Source organism: Neovison vison, chromosome 6, assembly GCF_020171115.1.
Source record: "Neovison vison isolate M4711 chromosome 6, ASM_NN_V1, whole genome shotgun sequence".
Lineage (NCBI taxonomy): Eukaryota > Metazoa > Chordata > Mammalia > Carnivora > Mustelidae > Neogale > Neogale vison.
Genome location: NC_058096.1, coordinates 46,833,161 through 46,859,803, shown reverse-complemented (window position 1 = coordinate 46,859,803; position 26,643 = coordinate 46,833,161). Strand labels below are relative to the sequence as shown.

General features: G+C 41.1%; 1 protein-coding gene and 1 pseudogene across 1 annotated transcript; one reads left to right on the top strand and one right to left on the bottom strand.

Annotated features, from left to right (window-relative positions):
- Positions 1–10,661, bottom strand: part of LOC122910045 — a 28,139-nt pseudogene extending 17,478 nt beyond the window's left edge.
- A 306-nt stretch (positions 10,662–10,967) lies between these two features.
- CPOX (coproporphyrinogen oxidase) lies at positions 10,968–25,867 on the top strand. The gene is made up of 7 exons (XM_044251195.1): positions 10,968–11,623; positions 14,059–14,202; positions 14,450–14,560; positions 15,755–15,896; positions 18,093–18,311; positions 21,478–21,582; positions 23,840–25,867. Exons 1-7 carry the CDS (start codon positions 11,092–11,094, stop codon positions 23,925–23,927), a joined length of 1,341 nt encoding a protein of 446 aa, XP_044107130.1. The 5' UTR covers positions 10,968–11,091; the 3' UTR covers positions 23,928–25,867.
- The last annotated feature ends 776 nt before the right edge of the window (positions 25,868–26,643 follow it).

The window sequence follows — 26,643 nt, the reverse complement described above, 5'->3', positions numbered from 1 at the left end:
TAGCGGATGGAAATCAAAGGGTGGAGTGGAGAGAGAATGTTTTATTACAAACTTGACTCTATTTTGAGTTCCTAAGAAGAAAGGATGTATAAGGTTCAAATTGTTGTTATTAGAGTCACTAATGTGAATAATCCTAATGCTTTCTGAAGTCTCTTCCTTAGGATGGAAAGGAGCCAGTACACCCTTACAACTGCCTGAGGTCCTCTGTCCACGTGCCTCCAGCCTCACCTCTCACATTCCATCTCCCACTCTGCTTGCATAGCGGGTCCATGGCAAATGTGAATCTACTCCTGCCACTTTCGGCCTCAGTGCCTTCAGAGGATTTCCACTGACTTCTGAATAAAGTACAAGTTCTTTAAAGAACATGTGAAGACCAGTCTTACTTGGCTCTGTTTATCCTGTACCTTTGGTTCCTGCCATTCCATTACCACTCAGCAAAGGGTCAGGACCTGAAGGCTTAGCCTGGTTGCAGAGTGTCAGGAGAATATATATCTTTCTTTTAAGAGTAGTCATGTGTTCCTCAAATCTTCCCACAACAAAATCAATGAATGTCTTTATTAAAAAATAATGCTCGTAGGGGCGCCTGGGTGGCTCAGTCTTTAAGTGTCTGCCTTAGGGTCAAGTCATGATCTCAGGGTCCTGGGATGAGTCCCGCATTGGGCTCCCTGTTCAGCAGGAAGCCTGCTTCTCCCTCTCCCACTCCCGATGCTTTTGTTCCCTCTCTTGCTGTCTCTCTGTCAAATAAATAAATAAAATTTTTTTTTTTTAAAGGAAAAAAGCTTGCCTGGGTGGCTCAGTTGTTAAGCATGTGCCTTCAGCTCAGGTCATGATCCCAGCGTCGTGGGACTGAGCCCCACATTGGGTTCCCTGCTCTGTGGGAAGCCTGCTTCTCCCTCTCCTGCTTCCCCGCTTGTGTTCCCTCTCTCACCGTTTCTCTCTCTCTGTCAAATAAATAAAATCTTTTTAAAAATTAAAAAATAAAGAAAAGGAAAAAAGAATTCTTGTAATAATAGAATGAATATTTACTTCCAGGCACTAGGCTATATGTTCTCATTTAATTATACATTATAATGTTCACTCATTTAATTATACATTATAATAACCCTAAAAGGTACATTCTTTCTGTATTTCTTTCTCTCTTTCTTTAAGTGCTACTTCTAACTTCATCTGATGGATGAGAAACAGCGCAGAGGTTAAATAATTATTCACTTTCACAGCAGCAAAATCGGGTTTCAAATCCTGGCAATCAGGCTCCACAAGCCATCCTCTTTACCATGCTTCTATATAGTCTCTCACTAAAAATTCAGATTCATTGGCCCATCCACAGCCCAGAGTTATACATTTTATTTTTTTTTTTTTAAAGATTTTATTTATTTATTTGACAGACAGAGATCACAAACAGGCAGACAGGCAGGTAGAGAGAGGGAGAGGAGGAAGCAGGCTCCCTGCAGAGCAGAGAGCCCGACGCAGGACTCGATCCCAGGACCCCGAGATCATGACCTGAGCTGAAGGCAGCGGCTTAACCCACTGAGCCAGAGTTATACATTTTAAACAAGATCCTACGGTGATTCGTCTGTGCACTGGTTTAAAAACCGTAACTGTAAATTTTGTTCAAACAGAAAATAGTGGACGAGTGCCCTCTAGTGTATACACATGAGCATTACACATTTGTTGATGTTGAATCATCTTTTCTCATTTTGTACAAAAGAGCCAAATTTCATGATGTACAAATTTTAAGGGCTATATTAGGTTAAATCACTTCCGTGTCAATGTCTTAACTTATGAATACTACCTAAAATTGATTTTTGTCACAAAAGTATTCTATAAATATTGCCAGATAATTGTCTCTCTCAACAGACCACAACAGCTCCTGAGAATTTAATTTAAATATTGTAAGCCTCCAATCCAACAAGTCTGTTTGTTGGGAATGAAGGCTTATATCTTTAGTGCACAGTATGTGCTAAATGAGGAACACCATATGCACTCTGTGCAAGGGGCAGATTTTCTCATCCTATTTGTGGTATCTTCATTGTATCATTAATTGTCCTCAGTAGGTCCTACTCAGTTTATTAGGTTGGAAGAGGATTAGACTCAGGCCCTTCCACTTTTATCTTGTCCTCTTTAAAATAAATTGGAAGGGAGGAGAATCCTCTATTTACTATGACTTGTAAAAATCCCATTTACTATGTTAGGCTATTGCTTATTCCCAAACAGGAAGCCATCCATGTATTTTCTAGGTTAGAGTTAAGTGTCTGTAACCAAAAGACCCTAAAATGTAATGGCTAAAACAAGATCGACTTTTATTCTCTCTGAGATAACTGTCCAGAGATAGTGGTCCATATAGTGAACTCTGACACACGCTCAACGCATTCCATTTCTCCGTTCAAAATGTCGACTCCACTTCCTGCCCTTGCATCTGTGTCCCAGCCAGCAGAGAAGAGGCCAGGGAAGAGCACAACCATTCCTTTTAAGGTCAAATCCAGAAGTGGCAGACAACTGCTTTACTTAAAACCCCACAGGCCAGAATTTGGTCATAAGCTTTAAGGGAGGATGGGAATGTGGTACTCAGGCAGCTGCCCGACCCACAAAACCTGGAGGACCATCATTAAAGGAAAAAAGGGAACATGAATTCTTAGCAGTTGTCTCTACCACAAACCACTGCCTCTATTTGGACATTTCTTATGGGAATCTCTAAGTAGCCAGTTATTTACAGAAAATAGTTAAGAAAATAAGTCTCAAGTATTTCAAGAATGCCAGTTAATAAAATAAGAGAATTTTTACGGAGATGCTGTGAGCTGAGAACCTTGTTTGCTTAGCCCTTGGGTCCTTCATGGTAGAGACTTCTAAATTATAGATCTAGACACTTGGTTTCAAAGTAAATACAGGCAGTCCTCGCACTGCAGGGTTTCAGTGTGCACAAATTACAGTTCGCTACCATGGCTTAGTCAAACATTACCAGTTCCCCCAACAACACTGCTCAAATTTCAGTTACCATATTATATAACTGTGGATAATTGCACAAATTACAAACTTCGCGCTAGCTCTTCAGTCCACAAATAACAACATAAGTAACAGGTGTGTGTAGGGTTCACTGACCAATCATATTATTTCTTTCAAAGTCCTTCAGTTCGTTGGTCATTGCACTCGTGGTATTCAGTTTATGCCCAGAAGCAAAGAGTGGAGCTATGTTGCTTCCTTGTCTCTCAGTGATCAGTCCACATGATGTTTCACAAAATGGATAAAGGAAAGAGATAATTGGCCAACAAAGATGAAAGTGTAGTAAAGAAACAAAACAAAACAAAAAGTAAAGATGAAAGTGTAGTAAAGAAAAAAAAGTGAAGAAACTTCCAGTAACACTAGAAGTGAAGTCCTATTGAATGTACTTGGAATTATAGAAGAAAGGGCGGAGCATGGAAATTTTGCCACATTTTAAGACATATTCAGCCACAGAAACTCTCAGGGTTCTTCAGAGAAACAGAGGCATGTGTGTGGGTGCGTGTGTGTGTGTGTGTGTGGAGAGAGAGATTTATTTTAAGGAACTGGCTCATGGAAGCTAGCAAGTCCAAAATCTGCAGAGTGAGCCCACAGGCTGAAGACCCAGGGAAAAGCTGATGCTGTAGTTCAAGATTTGACCAAATATGTGGGCACCACGGCCCAACCGAATTGAGACGGAAAATTAAGAATCATGGGAACTTGGTGAAGGCAAACTTATTAATATAAACGAATAAAGTAGTTATGACAAGCCAGAATTGATGCTAATAAAACAGCAACAATTTCACATTAAAGGAACTCTTGGGGGAAAAAAAAAAGGGAACTCTTGGCAGGACTGGGAGCCTGGCTGGCTCAGTCCCAGGAGTGACTCTTGATCCTGAAGTCAGGAGTTCAAGCCTCATGTTGGGTGTAGAAATCACTTAAATAAATAAACGATTAAAGCAACTCTTGGGATATTCCATGACATTGAAAGTACAAAGAACAAAATGTTGGAAGATAATGTGAACTTAGAGCATGACAATTCACCCAGGTATAGAAAAGATGCTCCTGCTATGTCTGAAGTTACAGAGTAAGAAGGGAAGACCAGCACTTTTCAAACTATTCTTGATAAGCACAGAAAAATAAGACACTCTAATTCTCAATGTTTCTGTCTTTAAATTGTAGTGCACTAAATAAATATTCATTTTTATATTTTTCATTTATAATCTACAATAACTGAGGTTTTTTGTTTTGTTTTGTTTTGTTTTGAGATTTTATCCATTTATTTGACAGACAGAGAGCATGAGCACAAGCCAGGGACGTGGCAAACGGGGAGAAGTAGAGGGAGAAGCTGGCTCCCCGCCAAACAGGGAGCCTGAGGCAGGGCTCAATCTCAGGACCCTGAGATCGTGACCTGAGCCTAAGACAGATGCTCAACCAACTGAGCTACCCAGGTGCCCTGCATAGTAATTGAGTTTTTAATGTTTGGACAAAAAGTTTTAAAGACTACAGAACAATCATCATTTTTTTTTCCACATTGATTATTAAGATTGATTTGTTTGGCTTCTGCTTGCATGGCGATTTTTTTTTTTTTTGAAGTGGGAGGAGGGGCAGAAAGAGAGGGGCTCCATACCCAGGAGCCTAAGGTGGGGCTCCATCTCACAACCCAGAGATCATGACCTGAGCCAAAATCAAGAGCGGGACATTAAACTGACTGAGCCACACAGGTGCCCCTTTGCACTGTGATTTTTACGGTCCTGAAGTATCATCCAAAGTGGGGACTGCCTGTATAATATTTCATCTAAAGAGATTATCTGGTCGTTCAAATGGAATCTCTGTTTCTGGAAGGATAAGAGAAGGGTGGTAACTTCTTTGTGCACTCTCATGTCCCTAGTAAGATACAGATGTTTTAGAAAATACTGGTTTCATTGTTTTAGTTGAAAATACTTCTGGGTCAGATGAAGCACCCTGGAGTAACATAAGAGGGCATAAGAAACAAGAGCCACAATTCAGTTTCCTGATCCGTCACACAGGGGCAGTGTTTCTATCTACCTTATGGGGTGCTTTTGAACATCGCATATGAAAGTGCTGAATAAATGTCTACAGAGAAAAATGAATGATCCAGCACTTAGTCTGACCAAGAGTAGTTACCCTACAAAGTTCTCATAGCCCTTCAATTATAGTTGAGGCCAGAACATTAAGGCTGCCTGGGTGCAAGCTAGGGTGGGAGAGGCGGGCGGGGGGGGGGGTGGTGGGCAGACATTTGGAACAAGAAGCCAGGTCCCTTGAAGGTACATATGTTAGGACCAAGAGGGTTTAATCCTTTGCCCCAGTCCTCATTCCCATTCCCCTGTGCTAGCTCAATGGAGGCAGAATGGTTCAATCTAGGAAAAGGAGCAGAGAAAGCAAACCTGGATTCTGGCCCTGGGGTCTCCTAGTGGTGCATATTCTTGCATTTTTAGTTTCACTCTGTTGCCTCACTCCTTTCAGCAAAAAACAAACATAAAGCCTGCTCTAATTTTCCACCTCAAACAAAAGATCAGTCTAATAACTGTCCACCCTGAATTACTATTGTTCTATGCATTCTTTCAATTTAGCCGCCACCTCTTTGGGTTTCTGAAGCTCTGTCTCCGAGGCAGTTGGTGACTTTGTAATACCCAGTATCTGGCACTCACCACTTGTGTTCTCTGAGCGGAGAGGGCAGCTTTCTGCTCTCTGCCCACACTCTCCTCCTTGAAGACTTCTCCCTTCCATGATGCTGAGACATGGCACCAAAGGCCCTGCGACTTCTTGCCCTTCCATGATGCTGAGACATGGCACCAAAGGCCCTGCGACTTCTTGTTTCCCTCATCCCTAAATGTGACTCTTTCCATGTGTTCTGACTTGGAGCACTTTATCCTTTTATTTTGAAAGTTCTCCCATGAATTTTTCATCATTCCAGAGCTGTGAGTATCTCACAAATCTTTACCTTTCCAGTCCTCCCTTCTCTGGACCTGCATTTCCATTTGTAATCTACCAACATCTCAGCATGTCTTGCAGTGAAAGAGACTACTTCAAATGTGCCTTTTTCTCCCTCTGCTTTCTTCTTCTTCTTCTTTTCTTCTCCTCCTCCTTCTTCTTCTTTAGATTGATTTTTATTTTTATTATTATTATTTTTTTAGATTTATTTATTTATTAGAGACAGAGAAAGAGAGAACGAACTAGGAAGGGGGGCTGCAAGCAGAGGGAGCAGTAGGCAGAGGGAGAAGCAGGCTCCCCAGTGAGCAAGGAGCCAGATGCTGGACTGGATCACAGGACCCTGGGATCATGATCTGAGCTGAAGGCAGACACTTAACTGACTGAGCCACTCAGGCACCCCTTTCCCTCTGCTTTCATTTGACCTCATCATTTCTAGAAGCAGGTCCTTGTCCTAGATCAACAGTTAGACATAGAAGAAAATGTTGCTGTAAATAGGTACAGAGAAATTAGGGAATTGATTCTGGACTCATAAATTTAAAAAGATGTTGGCATAGGATTAAGCTGAAAAGCCTTAGACGTGTATTTTCCAAGAGAGCATTCTAGTTCATGGGATGAGATGAACTCGCCATGTCATGAGTGAAAGCAACTTTGCATCTCTTGAGCAAATATCACCATTTGCAAGGGCCATGAAATCACCACGGTTGCAGATGCACGTGAGCAATGTTGAATGTCTTATAGCTGTTGGATGTCTCATTGTCTCATGCCCATTGTTCCTTGATTGCCGAAATATAAAGGATAACACTTTTTCCCAACATCTTCCCAGACAACTCTTCCTCTCAGTTAGCTTATGACATTCTTAAGCCTCAGAATGGTTGTTGAGAGCACTGTATAGTGAAGGGGTGGGGTAATCAGGAAGCTCCTGTACGTAGCAAATGGAACAGCTGGAGACTTTGGCTGAACTGGTAGAAATAACATTTTTTAAAGGATTTATTTATTTATTTGAGGGCGGCACAGAGGAGGAGAGAGAGAGAGAGAGAGAGAGAGAGAGAGAGAAAGACACTCCCCAAGCAGACTCCACCCTGAGCATGTCGCCTGATGTGGGGCTGAATCCCAGGACCCTGAAAGCATGACCTGAGGCAAAATCAAGAGTTGATGGCCAAACCAACTAATCCACCCAGGTACCCTGGTAGAAATAACTTTTAATAATTGTCTAGATTAAACCTATTAACCTATAAACCTCCTATACACCTAAACTTGTTAGTTCTTTCTGAATTCCATATTTTTGTTTATCTTAGATTCACAAGCTCAATACCCCAGAAATATCTTCAAAAATTTCTCTCCATAGTGGGCGTCAATGGTATTGTCTACTTATCATATTTCCCTTTTTTTCTAGAAATGATATCCTACACTTATCATTCCCCCCAGTTATAGTGGAAGGTCATCATGTTCTAATGTGATTCCATCCTCTACCCCTGGCCATTGTTGGTTGATTCTAGGGTGGACATCCAAATCGAGATGGAATAATTAGGATGTTAGAAAGACTTAAGATAACAAACAGCATCTTGTTTTATTTTTTTCTCATATAACAAGAACTCCAGCCCAGGGCTATGACATCTGCTCAAGGATATATCAGGACCCAGACTCCATCTATCTTACTGCTCTGTAAACTTTTTAATGTCAGTTTTATTATCTCCACCACAAATGGTAGACATATGCATATTAGTGTAGAGAAAAAAATATGGAGGGACTAAATGCAAAAGGTGAAGGACTAAGGGACATGCACCATGACCCTTCCCTTTCATAAAACTTTTCTGGAATATTTGGGTGGTATCTATACCTCTCTGAGAAAGTAATTTTAAAATTACTTCAGTTAAAGAAAAAGCAAGGCAACAACACTACATTGCATTGGATATTTAACCTACATTTAACTTTAAGAACCAATTGTTTTAATAAAGTATGTAAATACTTGTTTCTGAAGACCTAAACACTTAAAAAATAAATTGTAAAAAAATAGAATAAAAATATCAAAAAGTCCATTTCTTTGCTAATTTCACTATGACTACCCACCAACATCCCTGTTAGAGTTTTTAATAGATTGGCAAAAGGGCACCAAGGTAAATATATATGTTTGGCAATACTTTGTTAATAATTAGCCTGAGTCAAATTATCTATCTGGAAGTAGCAGAACTGAGTCACTTTGATCATGCATTTCCTAAGTTTGGATCTCAAAATTGGGGAATTGGTGAAAATGGTATAATTTAGTAAAGCTAGTAGGACTCATGAGTGTGTGTGTGTGTGTGTGTGTGTGTGTTGTTAAAAGGCAGTAAAGCTGTCAGGGGGATGAAATCCTAGTCCCTTCTGACTCTCTCTAGAAAAGGGCAGGCCTAAAATCAGTTGTGGTTTGGGGAATAAGGGAGAGGAAAAACTCATAAGGATTCTGAGAAACATGTGGAGTTCCAAAAATTCATGAGTTTGTGTAAGGTTATTCAGAATCTTTTTGCTTGGTAGGGTCATTTAGAACATAAAGCAGTATAGGCAACTAAGCTCAAAAAAGGATGAGAGCCCTTACCATATCCCTTATGCTTTATAAGGTATTGTAAACTTATTATTTGCTCCCACTACCTTTCTGAAGCTCGAAATTGTTTGAATAAGGGATTTTTTTTTTTTTTTTTTAATTCCACACTGAAAAACAGGGCTCAAATCCTTTGGAGACAATTTGTATCCACAAGAAGATGATTTAAACTCACACTAACCAGTCTATGTGAAAATGGATAAAGGAAACCCAGTTCAAAACAGGGCCAGGAGCAATGAAGGGATGGTGCTCACTCAGTATTCACCACAGCTTCCTTTATGTAAGCCTGCAGGGAGAAGGAAGATTTTCTCCTCACCCAGCAACAACCCAGCCAATTAGAAGGCACCACAACTTGGAACTCTCCTTCTCCTCCTATGAACTTTCTTCCAAAACAACCCTTCCCAACCCCCTCCTTTCCTCTATAAAAGCAAGTCCCTCTCCTTTGTTCCTTGTTCCTCCTGTTCTTTGTTCTTGCCTCTGGTGTGCTGGAGTCTGCATGTCTGGAGTTGTAACTCCTCTGCTAGTCCCAGATAAACTCATCTTTGTTGATTAAATAACTGACTACTTTATTTATTTTTCTGACTACTTTATTTTTAAGGTTGATAGTTGTAAAGACCTTTCTTAAGCATAGTATAATTAGGTAAGCATAGGGAGGGCTCTGGATATCAGATTCGAAAGGAGGGCAGCCCTTTTCACAGAGAGGTTAAGGACGGGGAGGGATGGAAACCTGCAAACTAGTACACAATTGGCTCAAGACCAGACTATCTGACTGGGCATATGTTCAAAATGGCCTGTGCCTGCTTATCTTTTCCTAGCTTTGTGAGTAGTCTCAGAATCAGAGCGATAATGAAAGGGGGTTCTTATAGAAAGACGGGTTAGAGAGGTTCTTTCCATTAATGAGGTTCAATTACTAACCCCAGGCCCAGCCAAACCCTATCACAGGCATCTAAGAGAAGCACACAACCCTTTCTGAAGTGGTGGTTCTTATCTTCCCTTTCCTCTCGCAACTCAGTCTGGCAGCAAGTTACACTACAGCTAAAAGCCATTGGTTTTCTCCCCTCAAAGTAGTTTATTCACTTCTCAATTCAAGCCTTTACCTTTCATTGAATCCACTAGGCAGTCAAGCGTGCCTACCCAGCTAACACTGTGTCCCAGTGTGAGAGTTGCCAGATGCAGTTCTGGTTGGCTTGATCAGCTGGTCTAACCCCAAAGCTGTGGAAGTCCCATCGCTGCATCTAGCCACTAAGGAAATATCTGTAGAGACCACCACCAGAGGCTTAAATAATCTACCATTAGAAATTAAAATAATTTCCATGATAGTCATTCTAAAACTTTAATGTCCAGACAACATAGAACTGTGGTGTGGTTATAGGAATAACAACAACAAAAAAGGTCTGTCAAATCTATGTTAGCTCCTTTCCTCCTTTCTGAAAAGAGAGTATGTGTGTGTGTGGAGGGGGGTGGTAAGGGGGAAGCAGTGTGAATGTTTGCCAGGCCAAATCTACAGGAGTTGTTGAAAGCCCTACAGGTGAACTATACCTGGCAGCCCCCCACAATTGTAAAACTTTAAGTATTTTTATTTATTTTTATTTAAAAAAAATATCTGATTTATTTGTCAGAGAGAGGGTATGCGCACACAAGCAGGGGGAGCAGTAGACAGAGGGGGAACTCTTATGGGAGGACCCTGGAATGATGACTTGAGCTGGAAGCAAATACTTAACCGATTGAGCCACCCAGGCATCCCAGATTTTAAGTATTTTTAAATCTTATATTCCTTGATCCCCCAACACACCAGGTCATATTAGTTTTAGGCTGATTTAGTAAAACAATCACTTTGCTTTTCCTATTTCTAAAATAATCAAGTGAGCAGTGTAGGCGCAAGACCTGGGAAGATTTTAATGATGAACTGTGATATGAATTGATCCCAGGAAGTCTTTTAGTGGGTCTTTCCTTAAGTGCGCTGTACTACCTCGCCCTGGCCTACTTTGCTTAGAAACTTCTGGTGAGTAAGGAGCCTCCCACGCTCCGCCCCCAGCCAATCCTGGAAGCTCTCCAGGGTCTCCTGGACTAGAACCAGGCTCCAGGGGGCTTTCTGTAGATTCTGAACCATGATTTGCAACCGTGTTTGAAAATGTAATATGGGTCGGGGGTCTCCAGCCATTTTCCCGCCCCGTTAGTCCTCAGCGTTCAGCCCTACTTTGTCTTTACCCTGTGGTTGATTGGACAGCCCACCCGAAGTTGTACGTGACTAGAAAACCTCTCTTATCTCTGTCTTCTCTTCCACTGCCCTTTCGCTTCCCCCGCACCCAGTTCCTCAATTTTGGACGCGCCCTTCTGGGGAGGAGGGATTCTTTATCTCCCTGGCGCGCCCCTGCAGGCGGCGATAGGAACCGGACTACAGCTCCCGGCATCCCCCGCCTCCCGCCTCCCGCCTCCCGCCTCCCGCAGACCGCCCGGGAGCCGACCCGGTAGTAGCTCTTCTTCACCAGAGGCTCCCCCTCCCGGAGCGGTTCGCCGGCTTGGGACCCCCCAGGGAGCTCAGGGGCCGGTCTCCGGGACGTAAGCATCGCCAGGGGTGACGGCGCGGGAGCATGGCGTTGCACTTGGGCAGGCTGAGCGCGGGCTCCTGCTGGCGAGCGTCGCGGGGCGGTCGCAGAGGACTGTTTGCTTGGCCCGGGCGCTGTGCGGCCGCACGCATCTGCCGGCCCCCGGGTGCGGCTGGCACCGAGCAGTGCCGGGGTTTGGGGCACAAGTCGACGGCGGGAGGAGGCCCCCGGCTGGGGACTGGGCTGACCACGGCGCTGGCGGGGCTGGCCGGGCTGGCAGGGCTGGCCGCCGCCGCCTTCGGGCTCGTAGAACGGGTGGAGATGGTGCCCAAGAGCACGGGGGCGCGGAGCCCTTCGTCCGGGAGGCCGGAGGAGGACGACGATGAGCTGACCCGCCGCTGCAGCTGCTTCATGGCCCCACCGGTGACCGATCTGCGTGAGCTGCGGGGGAGGCCGAGCGACATGAAGACCAAGATGGAGTTGCTGATCCTGGAGACCCAGGCCCAGGTGTGCCAGGCACTGGCACAGGTAGACGGGGGCGCGCGCTTCTCCGTGGACCGGTGGGAGAGAAAGGAAGGTGAGGAGGTCCCTAGGGGGAGGTGGAGATGGGAATTAGAGGTCGACTTTAGGCTGCTGGCAGAAAATGAGAATAGAGTAGGAAAGAGGTACCTACAAGAGCGGCTGCTAGGTTAGAAGGGACGCCTTTAGAAAGATGGATACTAAAAGGGTCATCAGACGTCTGGATGCAGATCTTTGATCACTCTAAAACTGTACACTTCAAAATATATGAGATTCTTATAATGGCATTTTTCTAGAAGTCCTACGGTTATATTTAGCCAGCAAGCTTGGATGTCCAGAGTTGTAACTGAGCATCAATCTTACCCACATTTTATCTGTTTCTTTGGGTGCATTTACCCTTTCTCTTCCTGTAGAAATGGAAAGATGAACTTGTCTCCTATTTGCTAAATATCTGGCGAGATTCCTCCAGCAGGTATAATTGTATTAGTGTGTCTTTTTGTCAAGTTGCACAAGAAATACTGGGCAAAGAAAGGAAAATCTTTCTTTTCAGTGGCAAAAAACTTCATTATTAAAACCCATTTCGTGGGGCACCTGGGTGGCTCAGTTGGTTAAGCAACTGCCTTCAGGTCGGGTCATGGTCCCCCGGAGTCCAGGGATCGAGTTCCGCGCTGCGCTCACGGTTCCATGGGGAGTCTGCTTCTCCCTCTGACCTTCTTTCTTAGGCTCTCTCTCACTGTCTAGAAAAAACAAACAAACAAACAAACAAACAAACAAAATTTCTTCAGATCGGTGATTGTCAGAAGGAGCGGGTGAGAGGAATGGGCAAAATGAGTGAAGGGGATCAAGAGGTACAAACTCCCAGTTACAAAATAAAGATGTCATGAGAATATAATGTACAGTATGGTGAGTATAGTCAAAAATATTGTATTGCATGCATTAAGGTTGCTAAGAGAATAGATCTTGAAAATTCTCATTGTAAAAATAATTTTGTAACTGATGGTGGTAACTAGACTTATTTTGCAATGTATACAAATAATGAATCATTGCATTGTACACCTGAAACTAATATTATATGTCAATAATACTTCAATAATGAAAAACCCTGTTTTTATAGAATCATGTATTCATGACCATCTTCTTCTTCTTCTTTTTTTTTTTTTTTAAGATTTTATTTATTTATTTGACAGAGAGAGGTCACAAGTAGGCAGAGAGGCAGGTGGAGAGAGAGAGGGAGGAGAAAGCAGGCTCCCTGATGAGCAGAGAGCCCGACTCAGGACTTGATTCCAGGACCCTGGGATCATGACCTGAGCGGAAAGCAGAGGCTTAACTCACTGAGCCACCCAGGTGCCCCTCTTCATGACCATCTTATTGACTATGGAGTGAAACTCCACATCTTGGTCATAAACTTGAAGAATTCTTGACTTCTTAGCTAGGCCTACTGTAGTAGCTCTCATCAGCAGATTTTGAGCTTTGATACCACCACACCTATACAAAATGAAGTTAAATATGGTCTTTGAAGTGTTTCCCATCTTGTCATGTTTTCAAGTGAAGACCATTGAGCCGGACCACAACCTCAAGTACTAGAATAGCTAGTGTGATCTTCAGAAGTTACTTAATATTTTGTGTGCCTCTGTTTCCTCATCTGTGAAATGAGATTAGAAATAATACATGAGGGTGAAGAATGAAGTGCTTAAAATATTGTCTGATACATAGACAAATTGTGGCAAGAAAGCCTTGCCAGCTGTGCAATCGTGGATAAGTTGTCTTATCTTTCTGAGCCTCGTTTTCATTTGAAATGTGCGGGGAGGTGGGTGGGGTGTGGGGGCAGGGTTTGCACTGCATCATCTTCCCATCCAGCTCTAAAAATTCCTAGGGATAAAACAAGACAAATAGGTACTTCTGAGAAACAGTTGTTTTAGTGGTAACTCTAGTGTCTTAAAAACAAGCTATGAATAATAAGGCTCAGATACGTAAATATTAATATGTGTCTTACTTAGTTTAAGCTTCCAAATCCCTGAAGAGTTCGACTAGCTACTTTTTTTTAAATTGCCTGTGAACAAAATTAAATGGTAAACAACACACAGAAAAAAACAATTGAAATGATATGGAGCTCTTAAACTCATAATAATAGAATATTCCTCAGACTTACCCGTACCCGTTTTTAACCTCAGCCTTCTCTCATATATCATAATGAGTGGATGCCATTCTGAACAGTAGTTGAAGGGAAAATATTCGTGTGATTTATTTTAGATGTGGAAGAAATCCTCAGTTTAGTGATGTGAGGGAAATACAGTATTTGCCCACTATCAGTAGCAATGTCATCAAGCTGATTATCTAATGTTATTGTACTTAAAAATTACAAATATACCGATAATGTAGAAGATTTGGAAAATACAGGGAGAAAATTACTCCTAACCCCACACCTTCACATGAGGGTTCTTTTGGATATTGCATCGACCCTTACACGCTCTCATTTTCTGTTTCTGTAAACAGGTGGTGGTGGCATCAGCTGTGTACTTCAAGATGGGCATGTTTTTGAAAAGGCTGGGGTGAGCATTTCTGTTGTTCATGGGAATCTTTCTGAGGAAGCAGCAAAACAAATGAGAAGCCGAGGAAAAATTCTGAAGACTAAAGATGGTAAATCTGACAGTATCCACAGCCTGTCACAGTCCTTGCAAATCTTGCCCCCACAAGTTTTATTTGTAAAATAAATAGTGCTGCTGTAAAAATCCATTTGGGTGCATATGCCAGAGAAGCATGTTCACATTCCCTTTTTAAAAAAAAATTTAAGAGACAAAAAGCGGCTTTTGACAGTCGATCCTGAAACTATCTTGAAGTTAATCAAGCCGGCTGATTGACTCTCAGTCTGTGTTTTACTTTCCAGGTAAATTGCCATTTTCTGCTATGGGTGTGAGCTCTGTGATCCACCCCAAGAATCCTCATGCTCCTACTATCCATTTTAACTACAGATACTTTGAAATAGAAGAAGCCGATGGTAAGCATCCCTGGAGCTGTGCAAAATACTGTTGTGCAGAATATGTATCTTAAAACAAGCTAGAGCATATCATCTAAATGAGAAAGATTTTATAAATCTTAACTAGGTTTTTCAGGAGGCAGAGGAAGCCTGATTCCTTGGCAGGCGCAATGGATTATGCTCTAGAGGTGAAAGGAGAAACCAGTATTGACTGGGCTCTGACGTCCCAGTATTTCCTCCACACAGAGGGAATGATTTAGTGAATCGCGGACTCACTCAGAGTGCACTCAGGGTTCTTTGCACAGGAAAGGGAATCCTTAGGAAATCCACAGGAAAACCTATGTACAAGGTTACATTGAAATTGAGAACTTGCTCTTGGAAAACATCTTCCAAAGTAATTGCTTTCCTGGTCACCGGCACATTGTCAGAGGGCGTAAGATAGAGTGGAGTCGATTGTGCCTCTTTATGGACGTGTAGTTCCAGCCCCTGTCTGCAGTTAGCCGGGCCAGGTGTTTCCCCCCCCCCCCGGCGGAGCGTCTGTGCAGGACCTCTCGGGCCGTGGGAATCTCTGCAGGTGATGGCATTTGAAGTCCATGTATTTAACTTGCGTCTTGAAGACATTTCGTGTGGTTCAGCCTTTTAAAATTACAAGTTGGTAACTGGTACTGACAACTTACACACCCAACTAAGCACGTGAAATAGTCCCAGGTGGTAGGGTGTGTCCCTCTGCAAGTGTTTTTACCCTTTCTGGGCTAAGGGGCGGGGGGGAACAGTGGTTTTTATTACTGGGAACATCAGAATCTCCTGGGCAGTTTTATAAACTGTCAATGCTTGGGCCAGAGATTTGCTTGTCTTGCCTTTGTTTTTTAAACTGTGCCCTAGTAGAGGCATCTTATATGCCTCACAAAATTTGATACGTAGCCGGAGTCCACTCACATGATGTTCCGTCATTTACTGCCATGCATGTCCTTTTCCTCCTGGTTCTACTCTCTCACTTTTTAATTTCCTACTTCTTTTTCTTTCTGCTTTTACCTTTTCTTTCTTGCCTAGGCTTTACTGGCCACCTAGAGCTAAATTTAGTTAAATATTTTTTGATTGTCACCCATTTCATGTTAACAAACTAAGCTGATCAGTTTGGTTTGCAAATACAGTGAGTAGTGTGCTGCATCTCGGAGTTCAAAGCCTGCATGAGAATCTCATGTCTTGATTTTGTAGGTAACAAGCAGTGGTGGTTTGGTGGTGGATGTGACCTTACTCCAACATACTTGAACCAAGAGGATGCTATCCATTTTCACAGAACTCTAAAGGAGGCTTGTGACAAGCATGGTCCCGATCTCTACCCTAAATTTAAGAAATGGTGGGTAAAAATATTGTCATGACGTCTCAAATATATTTCATTGCTTCCTTCTGTAGATCCCGAAGGCAACTACTATGTCACTAAATACCTTTTTAGCTTTGAAGGTTCATCTGTTTTTTTTTTTTTTTAAGATTTATTTATTTGACAGATCACAAGTAGGCAGAGGGGCAGGCAGAGAAAGAGGAGGGGAAGCAGGCTCCCCAATGAGCAGAAAGACCAATGCAGGGCTCGATCCCAGGACCCTGAGATCAGGACCTGAGCTGAAGGCAGAGGCCTAAACCCACTGAGGCACACAGGTGCCCCAGAAGGTTCATCTGGGGTTTTTTTGCCCACTGGAAATTGGATACCAGTTTGAAATGGTTTTATGAAAGTTATGTAGTTAGAAATACTTGGATATCTATAATAAAAATTGGGTAGCAGCATCTTTTTTGACCCCAAATGATATAGGATATAAATTTCAACATGATCTATACCTCAGAATTAGAAACTTTTTAATCCTCTTGTGGGATATTAACTTCTCATCCCAGATGAGAACTGTTGTTGCCATGGGAATATTAGGACATAGGAAGGGTTGGAGAACTATCAGGGAAATATGCAAATATACCAGATGTTTTGGACAAGGAGAAGAGTGGGATTGGAAACTGTTAAACTCTAATGATAAAGGAGAGGGAAACAAATGAGATGTGAGGAGATCAGGATATTTAGTAGATGTGAAATGGAGTCTAGGCATAGTTGTTTGGAATAAGAGTAAAGTACCCAGCTCTGCTTAGAGCTAATTGGCATTCTTAAAAAAGGAAGGACAGTAGAGGTTTTGGTGCTTTTTTATGGGGGTGGTGGTGGTTTTGCTTTGCTTTTAGAGCTAATAACTGTGGAATCTTGATAATTTATGTAAGATTTGGAGTTAAGCTTTAAAATCCTCAGGAAAGACCCATTCTCCTGATTGATATTACCACTGAAAACTATATAGACATGAAAGCTTGGATGTGTGAGGAAGGTTTTTTTTTTTTTCTCTCACAAATCAGGATTCTTCCAGGAAGAGGACTGGTATGGGTGACATTGTCTTTTTTTGTTTGTTTTCTCTTACTGCTATTACTGAGATGACTCCATCTGAGGGACATTAGTTACTGTGATCTCTAGGAACCAGACTAATTATAAAGAGAAGTTTCCAGTATAAGTATTTAGCACATTTCTTAATTTTGTAATTTCATGGAGCTTTTGAAACAGTGTGATTTGTTTAAAGCTAACTTCACAACCTTGCTCAGGCTGTCCTTCAACTGTGTTAATAAAATGCGCATGTGAAGGAAAATAACAAGTCACAGTCAAGGTGAATTAGGCCAGTGCATCAGCTCTAGGGATTTGCAGCTGATGCCTTTTTTTTTTTTTTTAAATTTTAAGCTATTAAGGCTGTATTTTTTATTAAGGCAATTTTGAATAGAACCTTTTGAATAACTTTTATTTTTGCTTGCACAGGTTTTTCTCTTTACATACCCTTATTCTTCTAGAGATCCTCTAACAAGCTATTTCTACAATGTAAACTGTTCTTACAAATCTAGCATTTCAGAAACCTGCTCTAGGAGGCACAGAGAGGGGGAAGAGTCAAGACCAGATGGCTAGTTTGATGTGGTGGTTCACAGGGAACCTTTCATATGTCTGTAGGTGTTCTCTGAGCATTTCCTTCCACCAGCCCTTCCCTCACTCCTGCATGTTCTAGAGCCTTCCCATTTTATTGCTGAAAGGGACCTTAGAGATTATTTACAATACCGTTTCTTGGTGAATAAAGAGCTGCTGAAGAGCTGAACCACAGACCTGGTTGGTGTTCTTGGTAGAGGATCCCTGTCTTGCCTCTTGCAAAAGCACCAGTGTTGCCAAGGGCAGCCATAGCCCTTGCTGGAAGAAATACACTATTAATACTGGGCTATTTGTTCCTTTTTCACTAAAGTTTTTAGAGTTCCATATACTTTCGATAGATATGTGTTAAATTCCTTACTTGCTTTGCAGATAAAATCATAAGCATTTTCTGCATGGGTGCTGATTGCAGGAAATCTGTCTAAAGCCGTGGTTTTATTTTCATAGTTGGACAGAAAGTAAGAGCACGCTCTTGGCCTTAGTCAAGGGTAGCACTCTAAGCTGAAATGCTCACATTGATTCTTTTTTTTTCCCCTTTGATCCTTGGTATGGCTTTGCTGTGTTTTCCAGGTGTGATGATTACTTCTTTATCGTCCATCGTGGGGAGAGAAGGGGCATTGGGGGCATCTTTTTTGATGACCTTGACTCTCCATCCAAGGAGGAAGTGTTTCGCTTTGTACAGAGCTGTGCCCAGGCTGTTGTTCCTTCTTACATTCCTCTTGTGAAAAAGCACCATGATGACTCATTCACGCCCCAGGAGAAGCTGTGGCAGCAGCTCCGGAGAGGACGGTGAGTGAGCAGCAGGAGACTAGATCATCTCATTGCATAACTGGCGGGGGAAGTGGAGCAGTTGGAGTAATCGTGGGTGGTGTGTTGTCTTGGGCAGATATTTTCTTAGAGTTGTGTTAATACTATCCTGAGCTGCTTTGTATAACTAGATGAATATTAAATGAATGTTAAAAACTGTGCAAAATAGTATTGTAAAAAGAGCAAAGTTGGGGCGCCTTGGTGGGTAAGCGTGTTTCTTGGGCTTGGTCATGATCTCCAGGTCCTGGCATCAAGCCCTGCATTGGGCTCCCGGCTCACTGGGGAGTCTGCTTCTCCCACTCCCTCTGCTTCTTCCCCGATCCCCCGACCCCCATGCTCTCTCTCTCAAATAAATGAAAAGCTTTAAAAAAAAAAGCAAAATTTATTTCATCTGTCTGTACATTAGACTCATAGCAGCCATGTCGTGGTACTTGCTGATTTAATTGGGCTGATTTCTTTTAGTCTTCTAGCAGTGCCTTCCAGCCTTATGCCAGGATAGGGGCATCATTTAATGTTTTTGCTGCTTTATAAATTTGGAATCCCACACTTTTCCATCCATCTTTAAGATTTCATGGACATCATTATAATGGACATGATCACTTCAGAAATTATTTATACTTAATGACAATATTCACTATTTATGAAGTCCGTACTGTGTGCCAACCAATATGTTAGACACTTCCTTCTGCCCAAAATAGGAGTTTCCCTTACTGTGTGTATGTATGTATGTTCCTACTCTCTAAACCTGAAGTGAGGCTCAAACTCACAACCCCTGGTTCAAGAGTCTCATGCTCTACCTACTGAGCCAGAAACAAACAAACGAACAAACAAACCTAGACTCAAATACAGAGAACAAACTAGTGGTTACCGGTGGGGAGGTATGGGGGATGGGTGAAATAGGCTGAAGGGCATTACGAGTCCAGTTTCGGAGATGAGCATGAAGTGATGTACAGAATTGTGAATCATCATGGTGTACACCTGAAACTAATATAACAGTTATATGTCAATAAAGTAAAAAAATAACCAGTGAAAAGTTATATTAAAAATAAAACTCTAGAAAGGGCAGTGTTCCTAGTGTCGTGTAGGATTTTATATGCAAAGCTGACAGGTTTTGTGAATATGAATTAGGTGAAACCTTAAAACTTCCTAGACAGCAGAATCCTGTTTTGTGTTCTCTTTGGTGTTTGTTTTTTGTATTGGTTTTGGTTTTTACGACTGTTTGTCACAGAGAACCTCCTTCTACCACCCTTCTCTCCGGGCCTTAAGATGGCATTAAACTCTGGGACTTCAGATAACCGCAGCTCTTCACTACTGTTGTCAGCGTTGTCTTCACCTTCTTACACACGGCACCGTTACCCTACCTGTACCCTTCACAGGTTCCACTTGGCTGCAATTCCTTCCACCCCAAATAGGAGATTCCCTGACTGAGTGATGGATTGATGGATTGTATGTATTTATGTATTGTATGTGTGTATATAGTATGCATGTTAGTACTCTCTACACCCAGCGTGGGGCTCAAACTCACAACCACTAGATCGAGAATCACATGCTCTACCGAGTAATCCAGTCAGGCACCCCAGAAACTAAAGATCTTTAACTTATTGTCACTTTGTTGTATTTTAGGAAAGGGAAATGGGACAAAATTTAGGCATCTTTTAAATTGAAGGGAATGACTAAGGTTCATGGTTTGCAGGCACCTCAGAGAGGATAAATGTATGAGAAGGAACAGGAAGATCAGATCTGAGTAAAACCTGGTAGGAGTCAGAGAGGCATTCTTCACTCAGAAAAGGAAAGCGGTACAGGGATCCTTACAGAAAATTTATTCAGGGAGTCCATACAAGGGCCTTTGAAAGAGACATCCATACAAACTGGAGAATCACAGCCATCCCTTAAATATGTTTTAGAAAGGCAGCATCAGGGGTGAAAAACGTGGCTGAGGGCTGAAATTCTTTCCTATGGTCTCAGGAAAAAATTGAGAAGTTTTGCTTTATATTATCCTTTGGAACAGGTATAAGAAGGTATTAGTTACTAATACACAGAATTCAATCTATGATGAGTGAATACAGAGGACTAGAAAGGGATCCATGGATATAATTTATTTAAATTTTCTCAGGGATTTTGGCAAGTTTGCACACAGAAGGGTGTTTTCTAAACATTCAAGTGGTGTGCAATTCTAGAGGATATCTTCCTCCAGGTGTGATGAAAGATGAATCAGTGGGTAAACAAGACTATGTGAGGGAAGTTTAGACCGAGAGAATAGTTTCTGAATGAGCTGGGATGGTCTAAAAGGGGGACTGTTCATTGAGTTTTCTGCTTTTTGGGTCATTCTAGTTTTATTTGAGTAGTAAAAATTATCTTTGAAGTTTAAATGACCTTTTACAAAAGATCCCATGATGTTAAAGGCAGAGATTTTTAAGCTAGACAGAGTTTAGATCTGACGCTGGGGCAGTTAATGGAAAACAAATACATTTGAACCAAGTTTTAGTTGATACTAAGGATATTTTTCTTAGCAGAATAAAATTGAGCACTGCAGCTCAGCCACTGCTTATTATCATGATTGTCACAAATCTGCAGGAAGACTGAATTGTATGACTGCTTATCAGTGCTATTAACTACATTAAGAAAAGGAAATATCTAGAATATATTAGTAATTATTAATAGATGGCCATTAGCTTAGTTGCCTTTTAATAATGAAAGTTTTTATCTTAGCATGTGGAAATTACAGATGGTGAAATGAAGTTTTCTGAAACATCTCAGACTACAGGGGAAGGACAGAAAGAACTGTTCTATCCTGATAAAGGGTGCCATTTCTTTTTCTTAATTGTTTTTGTGCCTTAAAATTCTCAGCTTTGTGTCCATTCTGTTTATTTATTGGACAACATAACCTTCTTGTTTTGCTAACTGCCCTGTGTTGGGCCCGAATCTATATCCTATTGTTTGTTGGGTAGAATACCCTTTTATTTATGCCTGTCCAGATGGAGAAGACTCAACTGGCTTTAGACTGGTGTTCCCTGTGCCTGTTCCAGCTGATCGGGGGTGGGGGCAGTGGGCAGGAAGGGTCCGCCCCACTCTCCCTTGGAGTATTCATTATGGGCTAATCTTAAGAAAGATTTTATTCAACTTGCCTTTAATGTTGTCTTTATGTCAGGTATGTAGAATTTAACCTGCTGTATGATCGGGGTACAAAGTTTGGCCTCTTCACTCCAGGATCCAGGATTGAAAGCATCTTGATGTCTTTACCTCTAACTGCTCGGTAAGAGTAACCCATCATAATTATCCCTCCACTCGGTCTACTAACTCCTACAAAACATGAACATGAACACAGCAGACGTCTTACCTAAGATTTCATTGGTTTTGACTTCACTGATTTTATAATAAAGTCACAGTCAAATAATAAGGAAAGTAATTTTATTTTATTTTATTTTTTGTTATTATTAAAGAATGAATGACAGGATGATTGACATGGCTTTGCAGGTAACAGCTGGAAAAGGATGGAGTGAGAAGATAGAGTGGATGGTGACATCCTTGCCTACTTGGTGATTTTCTAGGAAGATTTATGGGCAAAGGAAATTTATTTGAGCATATCAGGTTTTTCAGCTTAATTTTGTTAGAAATTGTTAACATTTGTGAGGAAAAGTCTTACTGTCCAGTATGAAGTATCAAGCTTGTTTGAAAGATGAGGGATTATTGCCGGTGCTTGACATTCTCTTTTTGCTCTGTATGTTGCTGTGGTGACCTTCCATAAAGGTTAATTGGATCTGTGGCCGGGGGAAGTTTTTTAGTAGGCTTCTAGCCCAGCGTGGAGCCCAACAGAGGCCTTGAACTCACAACCCTGAAATCAAGACCTGAGCTGAGATCAAGAGTCAGATGCTTAACTGACTGAGCCACCCAGGTGCCCCTATGGGGGAAGTTTTAAAGACAGATATATTTATGTTGGTGCAGTTAGGTTGACTTTTTGGCTATAAGAAAGTGAAAATGATGTGTGTCCAGACTGAAATAGAAAAGATCATAAAAAAGAGAAAAATTATGTGCTTGTTTTGTAAGAGCTAGTATCTTCTTTTTCCTGTGAGTGTAAATGTCCAAATATGAATGGACTTTAGATGGCACTGGAAGAGTGTCTTGCCTCACTGTGCGGTCCAGATCTAGCCAGTGAAATTAGTGCCTTCTGTCGTTGTGCCTGCCTTCTGAAAGGCATTGGCTCTGTCCTTGTATAGCCTCTGTTCTTGGGGTCTCATGTCCTTAGCTGAAAGTTCATGCACATCACTGCTAGGTGTTCTGCCACCCTGGAGACAAGATGTGAATAAAAAGTAGAGATAAGTCTTGGAGGCCTCCAGTAGTCTTCTGATTACTACTAATCAGGCCCCTAATTTTAAGGTACATTCTAAGCTGCAGGTGTGGGTGGATTATAAATCAATCCCTTGCTCATTTGAATCGTTACCATGACAGGTCACTTTTGGTTTCTTATAACCTGTACCAAGGGTGTGCAGACTTTAAGCTGTAGGATGCATCCAGGTTCACTTGTGATGTATCTTTGTACAGTCCTTGAGCTAAGAATAAATTTTGTATTTTTAAAGGATTATTAAAAACAAACAAAAAAGAATATGCAAGAGACTGTGTGGCCCCACAAAGCCTAAATTAAAGTTATCTATTATGTGACTCTTTATAGGAAAAGTTTGCTGACGCCTGGTCTAAACCATTGGCCAGACTTCACACTATAGCTTAACCATTTTGACTATATTTGTATATTACCTGAAGTATTATTTACTTAAATTTTATACTCTTATTTTTTCTGAGAATTTATTTAAAAAGGCAAACTGATTATTATTGCCACAAATAGAAGGTAACACATTAAAATAAATGCATAAGTATTATGCTAAAAATAAAGTTTGCCCATGGATCATTGGAGGTTCTACGTTTTATGACACCCTAGTTTATAGTAAAAGTGTATTTTGGCTCCAGGATTTTAATGTTAGCCAAAGAATGGTTAGGAATTATTAAAATACTTTGTTTCTTTAGCAGCATCTATTTTTATTTTTTTACTTATTTAAGGTTTTTTTTTTTTTTTTTTTAGTTTTCTTTTTTGAATTTTTTATTTCTTTTCAGCTTAACAGTTTTCGTTGTTTTTGCACCACACCCAGTGCTCCATGCAATCCGTGCCCTCTCTAGTACCCACCACCTGGTTCCCCCAACTTCCCACCCCCTGCCCCTTCAGAACCCTCAGATTGTTTTTCAGAGTCCATAGTTTCTCATGGTTCACCTCCCCTTCCAATTTCCCTCAACTCCCTTCTCCTCTCCATCTCCCCTTGTCCTTCATGCTATTTGTTATAGCAGCACGTATTTTTAAAAAGGCTAGTGGGTAAAAGGCATATTAGGTGCATTGGAGACAAGGAGGTATAAGACATTTTTTACTCTTAGAACTTCATTTTTCATCTGTTTTAAGTAGAGGGATGTGTATTGTTCATTATAGTTTTTATTATTACATGTTTTGCTTTTGTTTTGGACCTTTGTAGGTGGGAATACATGCACTCACCCCCAGAGAACTCCAAAGAAGCAGAAATTCTGGAAGTTCTGCGCCATCCGAGAGACTGGGTGCGCTGAAGCACACGAGCGGCCTTCCCGGGGCTTGGGGAGGACACGGACTGTGCGCCCCATGTCCCGGGCTGGCGGCCTTGCCACTGTGTGGCAGTTCGTAACCATGTCTTGGAGCTCCAACCTCCACTCCGCAGCCTGCTTCCTCGGCAGATGCTGACGTGTGTTTCAAGTACTACAAGTTTCCGTTGGAAGCTGCGGGTGACAGGTGGTGATGTGGCAGCTTGTCAGCGTCAATTGTTGATATAAAACTCATTTATACTTTTAGAATCATTTCATATGACTAGTTTACAAAATATGGAATTGAGTTTCCCAGTGTTGAGCTAAGGGAGTCTAATTATAGTTTGTGTCAGGAAACTTCTCAGGCTATTTTCATTTCCTGTATCTGTTAAAGGTCTAGTTTCTGCCACAAAAATCTGTTGGATAAATTTTATTTTCATTAATTCAGTGAGGGTAAGGCTTAATATGCTTTAGAAATCAGCCTGAAAGGAAGGTAAAATTTTTATTTTGTTGTGACTGCAGTTTCGTTGATCATGATCTTTATATGTCTTTCTCTAGAGATCATAATATTGTAAAATGTTCATTTTATAATGATATTTAGGAACACTTGAAGCTTTCTTAATCTCTGCATGTGTTGCAATTCAACGATTCCCTGTAGTTGTTAACTCTGAAGTGACATCCCTGTTGCTTAAATGAGGGGCTTCTAAGATGTCGTTCTGATTTTTGAAGAACTATAATTTCTTAATGTTGGATTCTCTGCACTTTTGAATGTGAAAGCTTATAACCTTGGAGTCTGATATTTAAAATTTCCTATTCCAGACTTTTCTATATGGAAGTTTAGACTAAGAACAATCCAGAGGAAATATTTCTCATTTGGCAAATGAGAGATATTTTCCTTTGTTAATTAAAGTCAACATAACTAGTGTGAGAAGCATGTAGGCATTTTATAAATGTATTTCTTTGGAAGGTGGACTAATTAAAATTGTTCTCTCGTTAAATTAGAGATTCTATAGCTCTTTACCCTTAAGAGAAAAATCACAACAGAATCCTTAGTGTGGCTTCTTTGTTCACATAATAGTGTGAGTGTATTTCTTTATTTTATTATTTTGAGTGTATTTTATTTGATATAATATATTGAAGTTTGTAAGGATTAGTATCTTCCTCCATATTATTAAGTCTTATTTTGGAATATGTTAAATGTATGTGATTGTGTGTGACTCTTTAGGGCTAGAAATGTATGAACTCTTCAACTCTCTTACCACAGATCTGCTGGTAAATTTTATTATGAAATATGGCTAAGAAATGTTTGTATTTTTCATCTTTTAAAGGATACTTGATAAAGAGAAAATAACTATTTTTTAGGACTAAAACCATCGTTCCTCATTTGTAGGCATTTTACCCACAAAAAAATATAAGTTTTGCACTCAGATTTCCATAGCAGCTTTACTGACAGTAGCTAAAACTTAGAAACAACAGAAATGCCCATTAACAGATGACTGGATAAACAGGTGATGTTATATTAGTATGTGAAAATACTACTCATTAGTGAAAAGGAACAAGTACTTGGGCAAATAGCAAAATGGCATTATGCCAAGTGAAAGAAGCCAAACACAAAAGAGGACTTCCTATATGACTATGCTATGTGAAAACCTAGAAAAGCCAAAATTCAAATAAGAGAAAGCGAGTCTGTGATTGCTAGGGCTAGGACTGGGAATTGATTGTGGAAGGAAATGAAAGAATATTTTGAGGGGATGGAAATATTCTGTATATTGATTGTGGCAGTGGTTACCAGATTGTTTACATATATCAAAACTCTTTGACCTTGGGACTTAAAATCATGGAATTTTATTGTATATGTCATTTATATTTCAATAAAGCTGATTAAATGAAAAAAAATACAGGCATATAGGAACAAATGTTCAAATAAACCTCAGTTTTTACAATAAAAAGTCTCTTGGTTTATAGTTCTGCTAGTGTATTTAATTGTGTTTAGGGCTGTCAGGTCTGGGCATTGGTCTGAGATGAAATTTCAAAATTTCAGAGTATCAGTTTTTCATACTTTCAGTAACCATGTATTTCTCTTACAGGTGAGAACTACGGGGAAAAAGAAAAGTATTGAGTAACTATTGGAGAAAAGATCATTCTACTCTTACTCAGAATGCATTTCTCTTTTAAATTCATATTGATGTTTATTCTGAGTCTACTAGATGCCCAGGGTTTACCTCCTAATGTCCTGAACACCTAACTGCCCGTGTCTTACACATGCATATTAGTGGTCATAGGGGTGGGGATTTGGGGGATAGCATGTATATACTTTGGAGCAAATTTCTAACCACTGCTTTATGTCATCACTGTACTCAGCTTACCCACCCACACAGCTGAGTGTTTAATGAGATGAAAACTTCTGTATGCTAAAGAGCGCCATATTGGAAGGCTGAATAATCTGTTCCTTTATGGTTTATCCTTCTATGTGTCTTTTCCTGTTACAGTTCATCAAGCCAGGAATCATCTGACACCTCTGTGCCCAGGCTAGGACAACTCGAAGGCTAGGTTCAGCTCAGGACTCAGGACTGTGGACCACAGTGCTTTCAGGTGGCTCCGAACACGTATTCCAGCAAACAAGGCAGAGGTGTCATGTTGCCTTCTGATGTAGTCCCAGAGAGGTTATGTAGGATCACTTCCAAACTGCATTGGTTCCCAGTGAATCACTAAGACCCAGCTCCAG

What these genes read in the sequence shown, in the direction of transcription:
- CPOX (XM_044251195.1), top strand. Translation starts at nt 11,092, where the DNA reads ATGGCGTTGCACTTGGGCAGGCTGAGCGCGGGCTCCTGCTGGCGAGCG. An exon ending in TACCCTAAATTTAAGAAATG is followed by an intron (nt 15,897 to 18,092) that starts GTGGGTAAAAAT and finishes TGTGTTTTCCAG; the next exon opens with GTGTGATGATTACTTCTTTA. An exon ending in CAGCAGCTCCGGAGAGGACG is followed by an intron (nt 18,312 to 21,477) that starts GTGAGTGAGCAG and finishes TCTTTATGTCAG; the next exon opens with GTATGTAGAATTTAACCTGC.